Genomic DNA, 12072 nt, shown 5'->3' with positions numbered 1-12072 from the left:
GGGTTTGGGGATGAATGTGTAATGCGCTGGATGAATGTGAATGTCCCATTCCCAGTTCCCAGAGTAATAGTACCTGTGTCACGTGGTGGTCAGGTTGAGAAATCAGGGGCGGTAGAAACTGTCTTACTAGTCTGGGGGGTGTGTGTATGTGGATGAATGGTGTGAGTTCTCTGAAAGAAGGAGCTTGCTGAATACTTTGGTGTGAGTTCTCTGAAATAAGGAGCTTGCTGGTTGATTGGGTGTGAGTTCTCTGGGATAGGGAACTTGCATTGGGGAGTGATTCCAAAAGTAGTGGCTGAGGTGTCTTCCAGCCCAGCGTGGTGGAAGAGGTTCAGAGTAGCCCAGCTAGGTCTCGGTGTAGGGGCTCACGTCCTGTCTCTGCGGAGAAGGAGTGGGTGGGACTGCGTGTCTCCAGGTGCCCGAAACCCAGTGTCAGGGCCTGGATGGTTTCTTTAGGGAACATCAGGTCGGGGGCCTAGGCTGTACCAATAGGTCACTTGAGGAGGATCTCCCAGTGTCTAGAGGACGTGGAGCGTCTGTAATCAGAGCTCCAGTAGTCCTGGTGTCTGGCGGTACCGCTCCAGTTGGGAGGGTGCAGAAGTCCAGAGGGAGGGCTGAGAGGGGGAGGGATTCCCCAGTGGGAACCAGTAGGTCAGGGACCAGCCGGGAGGGCTGTGTCGCCACTGAGTGACCGTGGTGTCGCCACTTCTGTCCTGGGGGGTCTGCACGCACTGTCAGATGGACAGGAGGTCGTGAGATCAGCGCCAGGCAGACTGTCACATGACCCATTAGGTATGTGTCACCCTCGTTAAGTCCTGGTTCGCCAGGCATCTGACCAAAGGGTACGTCCCTCGGTTGGGGAGCCAGTAGTCGGTGTTTCCGGATCTGGACGTAAGGGCAGCTGTAGTCCTGAGGGCAGGTGGGGCTCATCTTAGGTGAAGAGACCCTGCTCTACAGTGGAAGGGGGTGCAGAGGGAGGGAGTCCTCGCCTCTGACCCCTTGGATCCCAGGTGGTAGACCAGTTGGTGGAGAGAGGTCCTGAACTGGTGGGAGAGTTGTGTTCTGGTGGGTGCTTCCCTGGGAGGGTGCGGAACCCCAGAAGTAGAGGTAGGGTGGGGCATTCTTGCCCGTGACCTCTGGTCAGCCTGAGGGTGCGGACCCTAGGTTGAAGGATCAGTGGTAGTTAGGAACTACACTGAGAGGGAGAGTGGAGAAGGGCTTGTATGCCAGGGGTTACTACCCCCCACTCTGGGTTTGGCAAGGACCAGTGGTATCTGGGTGGCCTAGGGCCTGGTCCTGGCCGTGGACAACTAGGTAGTACCAGTGGGGTAGCCTAGTTGGGCCTGAGTTCTTTTCGGTTGTTTTTTTTTCAGATGGAACCATGTGGATTGAGAATAGCGTAGAACAGGAGAGTGTCCCTGCAGTGCGGGCCTGCGTCCGTGTTCTATCGCCCCAAGCAGGGAAGTCCATCACGGTGGTGATTGGTCTGCCCTGCGTTTTGGCTGGAAGGGGGTTGTGTTGGACTTGGCCCTTCTGGCAGGTTCACCCCTGAACTTTTTGCTTTTTATTGGTAACTTGGTGTGGTGATTGATTTGGTTTCTGCGCACTTTCCCTGTGTCCCAGGGTAAAGTACGTGCGCGCTGACTGCATGTGGTGAGATAGGCCTGCCCTCCCATAGGAATGCATGGGGAATGTATGTGTCCCTAGTAGTTCCTGATGCGTGGAGTGTGCAGGCCCGAGTTTGGTATGTGCGGACTCGTGTGAGTGAATGCTGCGCGATGATGTGTGCGGCGTGCATGTACCTAGTGTGGAAGTGCCACTTCTAGAAGTGGGCACTTCTGTGTGCAGTGTGTCTGGCGTGCGATTGGCTGGAGCTGGCTGGTGAGCCTGGCTCCAGGAGTCTGGTTGGGTCTGCCCCAGTGGTGAGTGTGAGATTAGCATGCTGATGGCTGGGGAGGAGTACACCCGGGTCCTGAATAGGGCAGGGTTTTCCCCACACAATGCTGGCTACACCCCCTGTGGTGCGACTGACGACCCTAGCCCTGCCAGTGAATAGAGTGAAGGGCTGAGCACATCAAGGGTGCTCCCCAACCAGCTGCGACTGGTTTTCCCCCTCACCCTGAACCCAGAACAAAGGGATTTGGTGTATAAAAAGGGGCTGTGTCCCCTTACAAAATGTTCTTGTTCTGACTTGAATCTGCCAGGGGCGTGCTGCTGCTGGGGCCCAGGGGAAGGCTTGCCTCCCTGGGTCCTGCCCAGCCCCTGGATACCTGATGGACTTTAATGACTTTATTTCTAGCGCCTGGTGAGCGCTTTATTGCTGGTTCTGCTTGGGATCCTGATAGGAGGGGGCTCGCTGCTGGTGGGGACCAGGAGGGACCGCCATGGGGGCTGCCTCCCTGCTGGAGGGCCCTGTGTGCTGGCCCCTGGGCCCTGCCTTGCCCCCTTGATGCCTCCCGGACTTTTTAGGGCGATTTGCTTTATTTCCCTCGCCCCAGGAGCTTTGCTGTCTCATAGCGCCTGGAGAGCGCTTTGTTCCCCCAGAGAAAGGAGCTGGGGCTGTGCAGCGTCGCGCTGCGAGGGAGAGGGAATCCCCAGACTAGGGATTCCCCCATGATGTGTGCCTTGCGGGAGCCCACCCCGCTTATTTGCTTGCTTTGGGTGCGCAGGTGCCCACCCTGTGTCTTCGTTTATATTTCATGAGTACTACGGGTGCCCACCCCGCTTATTGGCGTCCCACGTGGGTGCCCACCCCGCTGCTGCATTTATCTTCCCGCTCGAGGGAGCCTACCCCTCGTTTGAATCGGAGGAATCGCCGCCGCTGCCCAGCCGCGGCCGCCCGGAAGTCAGGCAAGTCTGCCTGTGACGTGGGCGGGGCCAGCGGCTGGGGCGGAAGCGGCACGGCGGGAGAGTTGCGGTCCCGGGAAGCGGAGTGATGGGAGAGTCCAGGCGGGAGCCCACCCCGCGCTGGACTGCGCCGAGTGAAAAGGAGGCGGTGTCGTCGGCGGGGCTCCCGTAGTGAGGAGAGGGAGCCCCGCCCACTGCCCGCACCACGAGAGGAGTGCCGTTGCTCCTACCGAAGAGGAGACCGGAGAAGAAGAAGCTGCCCCCCCCCAGCCGGTGAGTGATCTGAGTGAGTCCGGATGGGGGTAGGCAGGGTCAGAGCGGCCCGCATGGCAGTGGGCCGCTCCAACGATGATGTTTTGAGACCACGAGGCTCCCACGTTATTCTGGGACAATTGGTGTTTTGAGCCCACGAGGCTCCAACGTATGGGGGCATGTTCATTGTAAGAGCCCCAGCTGGCTCCACGTTACGGGGGCAGATTGTTTGTTTAAGAGCCTAGAAGGATCCAACGTTTGGCCCCCCACATTTCCTTAAGAGCCAGAGAGGCTCCAACCCAGCATTGTTTGCACAGAGAGCGCCAGTGCGCTCCACAGTACTTTGGGGCAAGCATCTTTGCGATATTGGTGCACAATTATTTCAGGAGCCCGTGCGCTCCATGGGGACATGTTATTTTAGAGCCTAGGTGGCTCCAACGTTATGACAGTATTCCAAGAGCCTAGAGGGCTCCAAGGATTGGCGCAGTTTGTTCTGAAGGGCTAATGAGAGCCCCCTGCCGCTATTTGCCTTCCCCAGCTGCGCAGCACTTAGTGCCAGCTGCAGCGTTTAGGCCCTGCCTTGTCCTCAGCTGCCCAGCAAGTAGTGGGCAGCTGCTACGTTTAGGTTCTGGCGCAACCTGGACTCTAATGCGATTTGGGTGCTAGGAAATATACGGTGTAGTATGTTTTGCGCACCCTGTGTTCATGCTTTTGGTGCTAGGAAATGTACTGTATATAGCATGTTTTGCGCACCCTGTGTTATGTACGCCCCTAGTGTAGGTATACTTAGGTGGCTAGGTCTAATGCGTTAGACTTGCGAGAAATTGCATAATGTGGTTTATGCCCCTGTGATGGATGCAGGATAGGTTTTATACCTGATGCCAGTGTGATGACGCTGAGGTCATTATTGCGCCAGTAGATACTGGTTATGTTCTACATGTACACTTGGTAATTTGTGTTATGTTCTAAGAGTGCTAATTCCTGACAGTGGTCCATGTGGCCCTGTCCCCTGTATATATAATCCCTTGTAAATTCTGCCCGTGCCTGTTGGCACATTGTAGAGTGTGTGTTTTTATCTAATGTGTTGTGTATAATACAAAGGTTATTTTTATAGAATACCTTGTGTGGAGTTTCCTTTGTGGTGGGCCTTGGGTGTTGTTGCTGGGTGCGCGCGCAAACGCTTTACCCATCGCCTCAGGGATAAGCCTGTCTGCTCGTGCCAAGCTACCAAGGGGGTGAGCAGGGGTTATCTTTGGCGTGTAACTCCCCAGCCCTGACTAGAGTGGTGGTTTCTGTCTGGCTTTGGCGCAAGCCCTAGCCAACCAGAAATCCCATTTCTAACACTCATTATTTGCAATTCGCTAATGCCAGGATCGTCACGGTACCATTAGCTCAGAAACATGGGTTCAGTTTTCACGGAACCTCAGGTGACACCATCTGCGAGGAATTCCCAGGATTATTCCAAGAAAAGTTAGGATATTTGCACGAATTCCAGCACAGAATCAAATTCAGATCCAGCGCCAAACTGGTGGTCCACAAACTGCGCCCAGTACCTCAACTAATGAGAGAACCTTTAGAAAAGGAGTTGAGCAAACTATGCGACATGGGGATCATACAACCTGTGGATTGCTCGGAATGGTTAGCTCCAGTAGTTATCGCAGCCAAAGCCAATGGTGAAGGAATTCGATTATGTGTAGACTTACGCAGTCTCAATGAAAACATCTGGGTGGAGAGGCACCCTCTACCTAACATCAACGAGATGCTAAGCACCATGGAACAGGCAAGATACTTTAGTATAATCGATCTATCGATGGCCTATCACCAGGTAGACCTCCACCCGGAATCCAGGCCACTCACCGCCTTTATAACTTCCCAGGGTGCGTTCATGTTCAGGAGGATGCCATTCGGATTAGCGTCGGGCGGTCTTCCAGAAGATAATGCAACAAATCTTGCGGGGAGTGGACAGATCGATGTGTTTCTAAGAAGACATCCTAGTGTATGGACGCAGCGTGGAAGAGCATGACTACACCCTCAAACTAATATTCCAGAAGCTCGTGGACGCTGGGCTGACTGTGCAAAGGAACAAATGTAAAATAAGAGTGACATCAGTTGACTATCTGGGGCATTCTATTTCTGAGGAAGGGTTCAGGCCAAAAAATAGTTTGCTGGGTGCAGTCAAGGATGCCCCTTACCCGAAGAACAAGGAGGAACTCAAATCATTCTTGAGGCTCATGGAATATATAGCCAAGTACATAAAAAACTTTGCTTCATAATGTGAACCAGTGCGTAACCTTTTGAAGAAGAATAAAGATTTTGAATGGGAGGAGGAACATAAGAGTGTAATAGATGAGTTAAAAGAGGAGATTCTTAACTCACCAGCATTAGGGACTTTTGACCCCAGGAAGAAGACCATTCTCACTACAGATGCTTCAAACAAGGGCCTAGGAGCCACCCTCATACAAAAGGAAGGGAAAGAAGAAAAGATCATTGCTTTCGTGTCAAGGTGCCTCACGAGTGCAGAACACAATTACTCTGTAATTGAAAAAGAGGCCCTGGCGTGCTTCTGGGCAGTGAGACACTTCAAGTTCCTTCTGTCGGGTTTGACATTCACCATCAGGACGGACCACAAGCCTCTCACCTCCATTTTCACTCTGAAAGGTATGGAGAACTCTACGCCACGCATAAGTAGATGGATATTGGGGCTCGAGTACTTCAAATTCAAAGTGGACTACGTACCTGGAGAAGAAAATAAAATTGCAGACTAACTATCAAGGACACCACTAAGAACTGAGGTGCAAGAAGAAATACTGGACAACCCCATCATGGCAGTAGATGACCCTGCCATTACAGAAGGAGAATGGGACAAGTTTATTGGTGAAGACAAGGAGTTGCACAGACTCAAAGTCATCATGAGAGAAGGGTGGCCCAATAAAATGAATGAGCTTGAAGAGGAACTAAGAGTTCTGGGAGGTCAGGAATGAGCTGAGTATCATTGGTAACATAGTATACCGCCAAAGCAGAGTGATACCACCTACCGGTCTCAGGAAGAAGATCGTGAAAATGGCACATGAAGGGCATTTGGGGCGTAACATCACAAAACGGAGAATCAGAGCAACATTCTGCTCCCCCAAGATGGATGCCATGGCAGAGCAACAAGTCAAGGACTGTGTGAGCTGTGCCAAGAGCGACAAGTCTAAAACCTTGCGCAAAGCCTCCCTGTCCCCCGTCAGGATACCAAGCAAGCCATGGAACAAATTAGCCAAGGACATCATAGGACCCATGGACAACCTAGGCATCCAGAAACATTCATGATAGTCCTAATTGACTACACTTCACATTGGATCACACAGACATTTGTACATCATGTCAACACAAACATAGTTGTGGAGTTTCTCAAGGATGTGTTTTCAAAGGAGGGCATACCCACAGTTTTGATCATGGGGTACAGTTCACCTCGCAGGCAATGAGAGAATTCTTAGACAACATGAGCATTAAACATGAGTTGACGGCGCTATATTGCCCAAAAGCAAATGGTCTAGTTGAAAGGGCAAACAGAATGATCAAAGAACATATTCAATTACCGTTACCAATGGTCACGATGTAGAATCCCACCTATGGAATTGTCTGTGGGCATATCACACCTCCCCGAATCAAGTGACAGGAATATCCCCTTTCGTCTCACTCCGCAGAAGAGAGCCATGCACCAAATTCGGATGTATGACATTACAACACGTGTCATTACAACGCGTGCAGTTACATCGCATGCGTTACAATGCATGCGATGTTACAACGCTATGCCATTACAACGCAAGTCTTTACATCGACTTGCACTAGATGGCGTGCTAACATTAGAAAAGTGTAATTTACTATTCCAACTCCAGTCCACGTAACAGTAGGGAAGGTGTTGGGATAGTAAACTACACTATTTGTAATGTTAGCACGCCATCTAGCGCAAGTCGATGTAAAGACTTGCGTTGTAATGGCATTGCGTTGTAACATCGCATGCGTTACAACGCATGCGATGTAAAAGCTGCGCGTGGTAAAAACCGCGTTGTAATGGCTGTTCCCCAACAAATTCAACCCTAGTTGGCTGGAAGGAGACAGGGAGATAATTCCCAACAAGGAGGAAGTGGCTAGGAAGGTGGAATTGCACCAAACCAGTTACAAGGATTGGTATGACCAAAAGAACGGAGTCAGAATCCCCAACTAGAAGGTTGGCGATGTGGTGCAAGTCAAGAGAGATGCAAAAGACAGGCATAGTCAGAGTAAGTTCTACCCTCCGTGCCGCATTGCTAAAGCTCTCGACAATGTCATCAAACTCGACAATGGGCAATGGTGGAGCTGTGATAAAATTGCAAGATCTATAATGTGATATTGTTGTAGTTCATGGTTACGCTTTTCACAAAATTGCAAGATCTATAATATGATTATGTGTTCATTGCATATGGTTACACTTATAATTCTATGAGTTTCATTGGTTGTTGACCTCCTCCTTTCGCTGCATAGGAAGGGAGGTGTGTTGTAATCTTGTGCCCTACTTGGTTCATTCCGTCCACCCCTCCCTTTCCCCTGCCCTTGGGTTCCCATGGTGAGAACTCACCTTAGAATGTTGGGGGTTCCTGCTTGAACCTGGAGAGTGGATGGCCAATAAAGAAGCATACTCTGGTACCACGTTCCTGTCATCTTTATTACTTTCAACACCTGGTCCCACCAACGACGCATGCTGATGCCGTCACCGAGGCGCTACTCGCACCGCGACCTGTGGGCACCGCATTCCGCACCGCCTCGCTTCACTACGACGCCTTGGTATCCCCGATGACGTCGCTCCACGCCGGACTCGACGCCACTGCTTGCACCGTGGTTCAAGGGCACCGCTCGTAAAGTTACACGACACACCGCCCTCATCCCGCACCGCAGCCTTGGCCTACTGACGCCGGTGCCATCGACTCCAGTTCATCAGCCGACGACAGCGCTTCAGCAACGACGCCGCCGCTGCTTGCACCGTGACCTGCCAGCACCGTGACGAGCACAACCTTCATCTCGCACCGTGACCATGGTCTCACCGGCGACGCCACCTGACGCCGCCACTGAGCCGCTGCTTGCAACACGACCTGAAGGCACCACACCGCTGCACTTCGCACCGCAGCACCCAATGCCTGCCGACGCCAGCGCTCCTGACTCCATCGGAGAGGAGATCGACCTGCAACGCGTGTGACTTTGAGGGCCCGACGACTCCTGTACTGACCTCCGGAACCGACGCCTGCGGACGCCGTGTGTTCGGAAGCTCACCGAGAGGTCATCGGTGCCCTGTATTTCTGAAAGGTACTGTTTGCGGGTCTTCCCAACACCGTTGCTGGCCAGCGACACCGCGGTCAAACAGAACTGTTTGGATTTGTTTGCTCATGACGCCGTGATAGCCCCGGACGGAGCTATCAACATCAAGGAACTGTTTTTAAAGCTTCTTTTGATAACTGTAGATTTTTAAGCACTGTAGTGTGGATTTTTATTGTTTTTGGTCTTGTCTTAAAGTATATTAAAATATTGGATATTTTTGTAAACTGGTGTGGTGTCCTTTTGTAGTGCTTACACTGTATTACTGTTGGTTATGTGCAAATGCTTTACTCACTGCCTGTAAGATAAGCCTGACTGCTCGTGCCATGCTACCAAGGGGGTGAGCAGGGGTTATTTTAGGAGTGTAACTCCCTTATCCTGACTAGGAAGAAGGGTCCCTATTTGGACAAAGGTGCAATCCCTTGCCAACTAGAGACCCCCATTTCTAACATGTGTTATAATGTGCTTCGGCTCCAGTGAAGTCAGTGGGAAACTATCTATTCTAGCATGTCGGAATGTTGGCAGTCACTAGAATGATGGAGCTGTGCAAAGATCTTTGGTTTGTATATGTTGGATATTTTCCCAATACATCTCTTTAATCTTCTGCTAGAGTCCATTTCTTCCTGCTGTTATCTATGACCTTTTCACATTTCTATGTACATTTTTAATAAAAACGTTATCCATGTAGAAAACCACAGGTCTTTCCTGTGTTGGGCATCATTGATATTACAAGTGTGGTTTGTACTGGGGCGGCAGGTTGGTTCAGGCAACAAAATATATACATGATGGCTGAGACAGAGGAGGCCAGTCTTCAGTGAAGAATAAATCTAAGGGATGATAAAGCAAAATGTTTGGGGTTTTACAAAAGTCATACCTTAAAGTGACTCTTGTAAATCCCCACAGTGACTTGGTAGATGCTTCTGTAGTGGACAGCCTGTGTTTGAGCTAATCTGTGATCACTGAAAAACTGTACACAATCCATAAATGTTCTGCTATTGTCACTAATCTAAATGTAATGTACTATATATATATAAAAAAATATATATATAGACTTTATATCACCTGTATATAAAACATCAGCCACAAACTTTACTCGAACCGTGTGTATCAGCATTAACAAGCATGCCAACTGCGCACTTTACAACTGCAACCTTAACAGCAAACCGATGTTTTTCTACATCAGCTAACACACTTCTATGATACAGTCACAGTAGTTCTCACACTATTCGCACTTAGTAATACCAAGGTGTGTGTAGAACATCATCACTGATGGGTAAAGACAATTAGTTACTCAATTCCTTGGCCATAAAAGTATTTTAGGCCTCAAAGAGAGAACCAGAGACCTCAAAACTACCTAAAGGTTAGTTTGTTACAAGGAAAAAACCCATCACACATGGCCACAGATTAATGGTGGAGTCAGGGTGGGGGTCTCGCATGTTTGCTTCAGAGGGCTGCTGGATTACTAGGCAGTGGTGTAGTTAACTGCTCTGCACTCTCGGAGGCTACTTCTCTGTCCACCACTGTATGCTCAGACTTCTCCTTTTGGTGACTATAATAGCATCCTACTCCTCGATTGCTGTAATATTCCATCCTTATTTCTCACAGAAAGTCCTTCTGTTACCGGCGGCTGCAGTATCTGAGCTCCAAGTACCAGATGCACGTACTCCTAAATGAAATGAAGGAGCTGGCAGGGCAGAAGAAGGTGCCCCACCGTGACTTCTACAACATCCGTAAGGTATAGGTCTGACCCCTCCACTGTCCCTGTCTCTTCATGACTGTGCACAGAGCTCTCACTAACAGTGGCGCTGCTTCATTGCACAATTGTCTGTCAAAAGAGAGGTGACTCCCTGGGTAACTCGGCTTTTGTATCATGCAATCAGTGTCTGTAATGCAAAATGGGGGTCTGACCGTCCTCAAACGCATCCAGTGGGGAGCGGTGTCCAGACTGCTTTACATAAAAGTGGATTGGGATCTATAAAGTCCACACTGAATTAATGTACTGTCAGCTCCTCCCAATGGACTTTAGGTTTTGGATATCCACCGCCGGTTGTCCAGGAAATAGAAACAGCACCCTACACAGTCTGAGTAGGCACTCATGTACATCTACCTCCTGGTCACCCACCGGCTTTATATCAAGTAACTGTTGGCTTGGTCTTCTGTATGAGACTAGTAGACCCGATGCTCTGGCGGATGTCTATGTGTGAATGTCTCTCAGGACTTTTCCCTTAAGGCCCTCTCTAACGCCCTGGGTTATTCCCCTTAGAATGCTCTGCGGTCTATTGCAGGTATTGTCATCTTCTTTCTAAAATTGCTTTCTTTTTGTACCTCATGAGCATTTAATATGACAACATTGCGGCCTTCCAGCTTACTACACGACCAGCCCTTCTTGACTCAGCAAGTGCCCCAGTCCCACGTCACCTGTTACTTGTTGACGACTTTCATCCACTTAGTCTTTCTCTGTTAGCAAAATAACTATATTTTATTCCCCGAAGAGTAGATTTGCCTGTTAAGCCCAGACATGCTGTTTTGGTTGTTGATTTTCTGCTGTTTGAAAGCAGATGAAATATAAAAACGTTATCACAGCTGTTTGTCCTCCCTTTCTCTGATCTATCCATCCATGTTCCTATGTAGCCATACATCCACCGGTGCAGTCATATGCCGACTACAATCATTTTGACCAATCACTAGTCTACCTGTCCACTCAACTGCCTGCCTGCTGATTCTCCCATGCATCTAGCTTTAGTCTTGCATCCAATAAAGCTTAGAAACTTTACAATGCAGCTTCTCCATCTGAGGAACAGACGGCCCTTTCTATGTCTTTCCCACATGCCAACACCATGGCATATAATTTAACTGTCCAAATAGCGCATGTTGGTGCTCTAACTATTGGCTCTGCAAAGAATTTCAGCAAAGACATGGTAGGCGCTGCAACAGATTCCGAAACATCTGCCAATCCATACAAATCTCACAAAGATGTAAAACTCAGTTTTCAAACACTGCAAACAATACAGCATGTGTCACAAGGAACATGACGAAAAACAGGTTGGTTAACACCACAACATGTGCAGAAGGACATTCAGAACTCATTCCCACAATGGTCAGGACAGCGTCTTTCATGAAAGTGTTCTTTTTCTGCAGTCACTTGAAGACTTAGAGTCAATGGATTACAAGCGTTACCAGTAGACACACTATTTAAGATTTTTCATAGACATAAGTTGTTTACGAGTCTTTTCTGGCTACGGTCATTTCTAATTTTCACGTTAATCACACAGTTGACCTATTTCACCTAAGAGAATTGCTTACTCACTACTTGTCAGAAAACCATTGGGCTATCACATCAGCAGGATTGCTAACATAGAAGCGTCTGTTAGCTGCTTGTGGCCTTCTGGCAGGTGATAGGATAGAGAAAAGTTTCAAATAATTTGCTATGGTATAATGCTGCATGCCTATTCTGCTGTATGGAGCGCCTATTGTCTCACTTCAAAGGTGGTTGCATTACACTAACAGAGACATGCAAAGTAGAGCATGGCATTACACCCATGCCTTTGCTAAACACTTCTGTTTGGACTTTGATGCTAGGCAAAATGATCAAATGAGTCAAGCAACATTTAAGGGACTATTTTGGTAACGTACTTCACACAA

The 12072-nt window shown here is 49.3% G+C and overlaps 1 protein-coding gene across 1 annotated transcript in view; it reads left to right on the top strand.

Annotated features, from left to right (window-relative positions):
- Nucleotides 1–291: 291 nt before the first annotated feature.
- Nucleotides 292–12072, top strand: part of LOC146871856 (AMP deaminase 2-like) — a gene marked incomplete at its 5' end in the record, with an annotated part of 228855 nt that continues 217074 nt past the window's right edge. Inside the window, 3 exons of the mRNA XM_085649103.1 lie at nt 292–369; nt 5400–5602; nt 10036–10165. Of these exons, the coding sequence (XP_085505229.1) occupies nt 292–369; nt 5400–5602; nt 10036–10165 (411 nt within the window). The remainder of the gene's footprint in view (nt 370–5399; nt 5603–10035; nt 10166–12072) is intronic.

Source organism: Triturus cristatus, chromosome 1_1 (assembly GCF_964204655.1).
Source record: "Triturus cristatus chromosome 1_1, aTriCri1.1, whole genome shotgun sequence".
Taxonomy (NCBI): Eukaryota; Metazoa; Chordata; class Amphibia; order Caudata; family Salamandridae; genus Triturus; species Triturus cristatus.
Note: the sequence above shows the minus strand (reverse complement) of the source record. Positions and strands in the feature narration are given on the sequence as shown.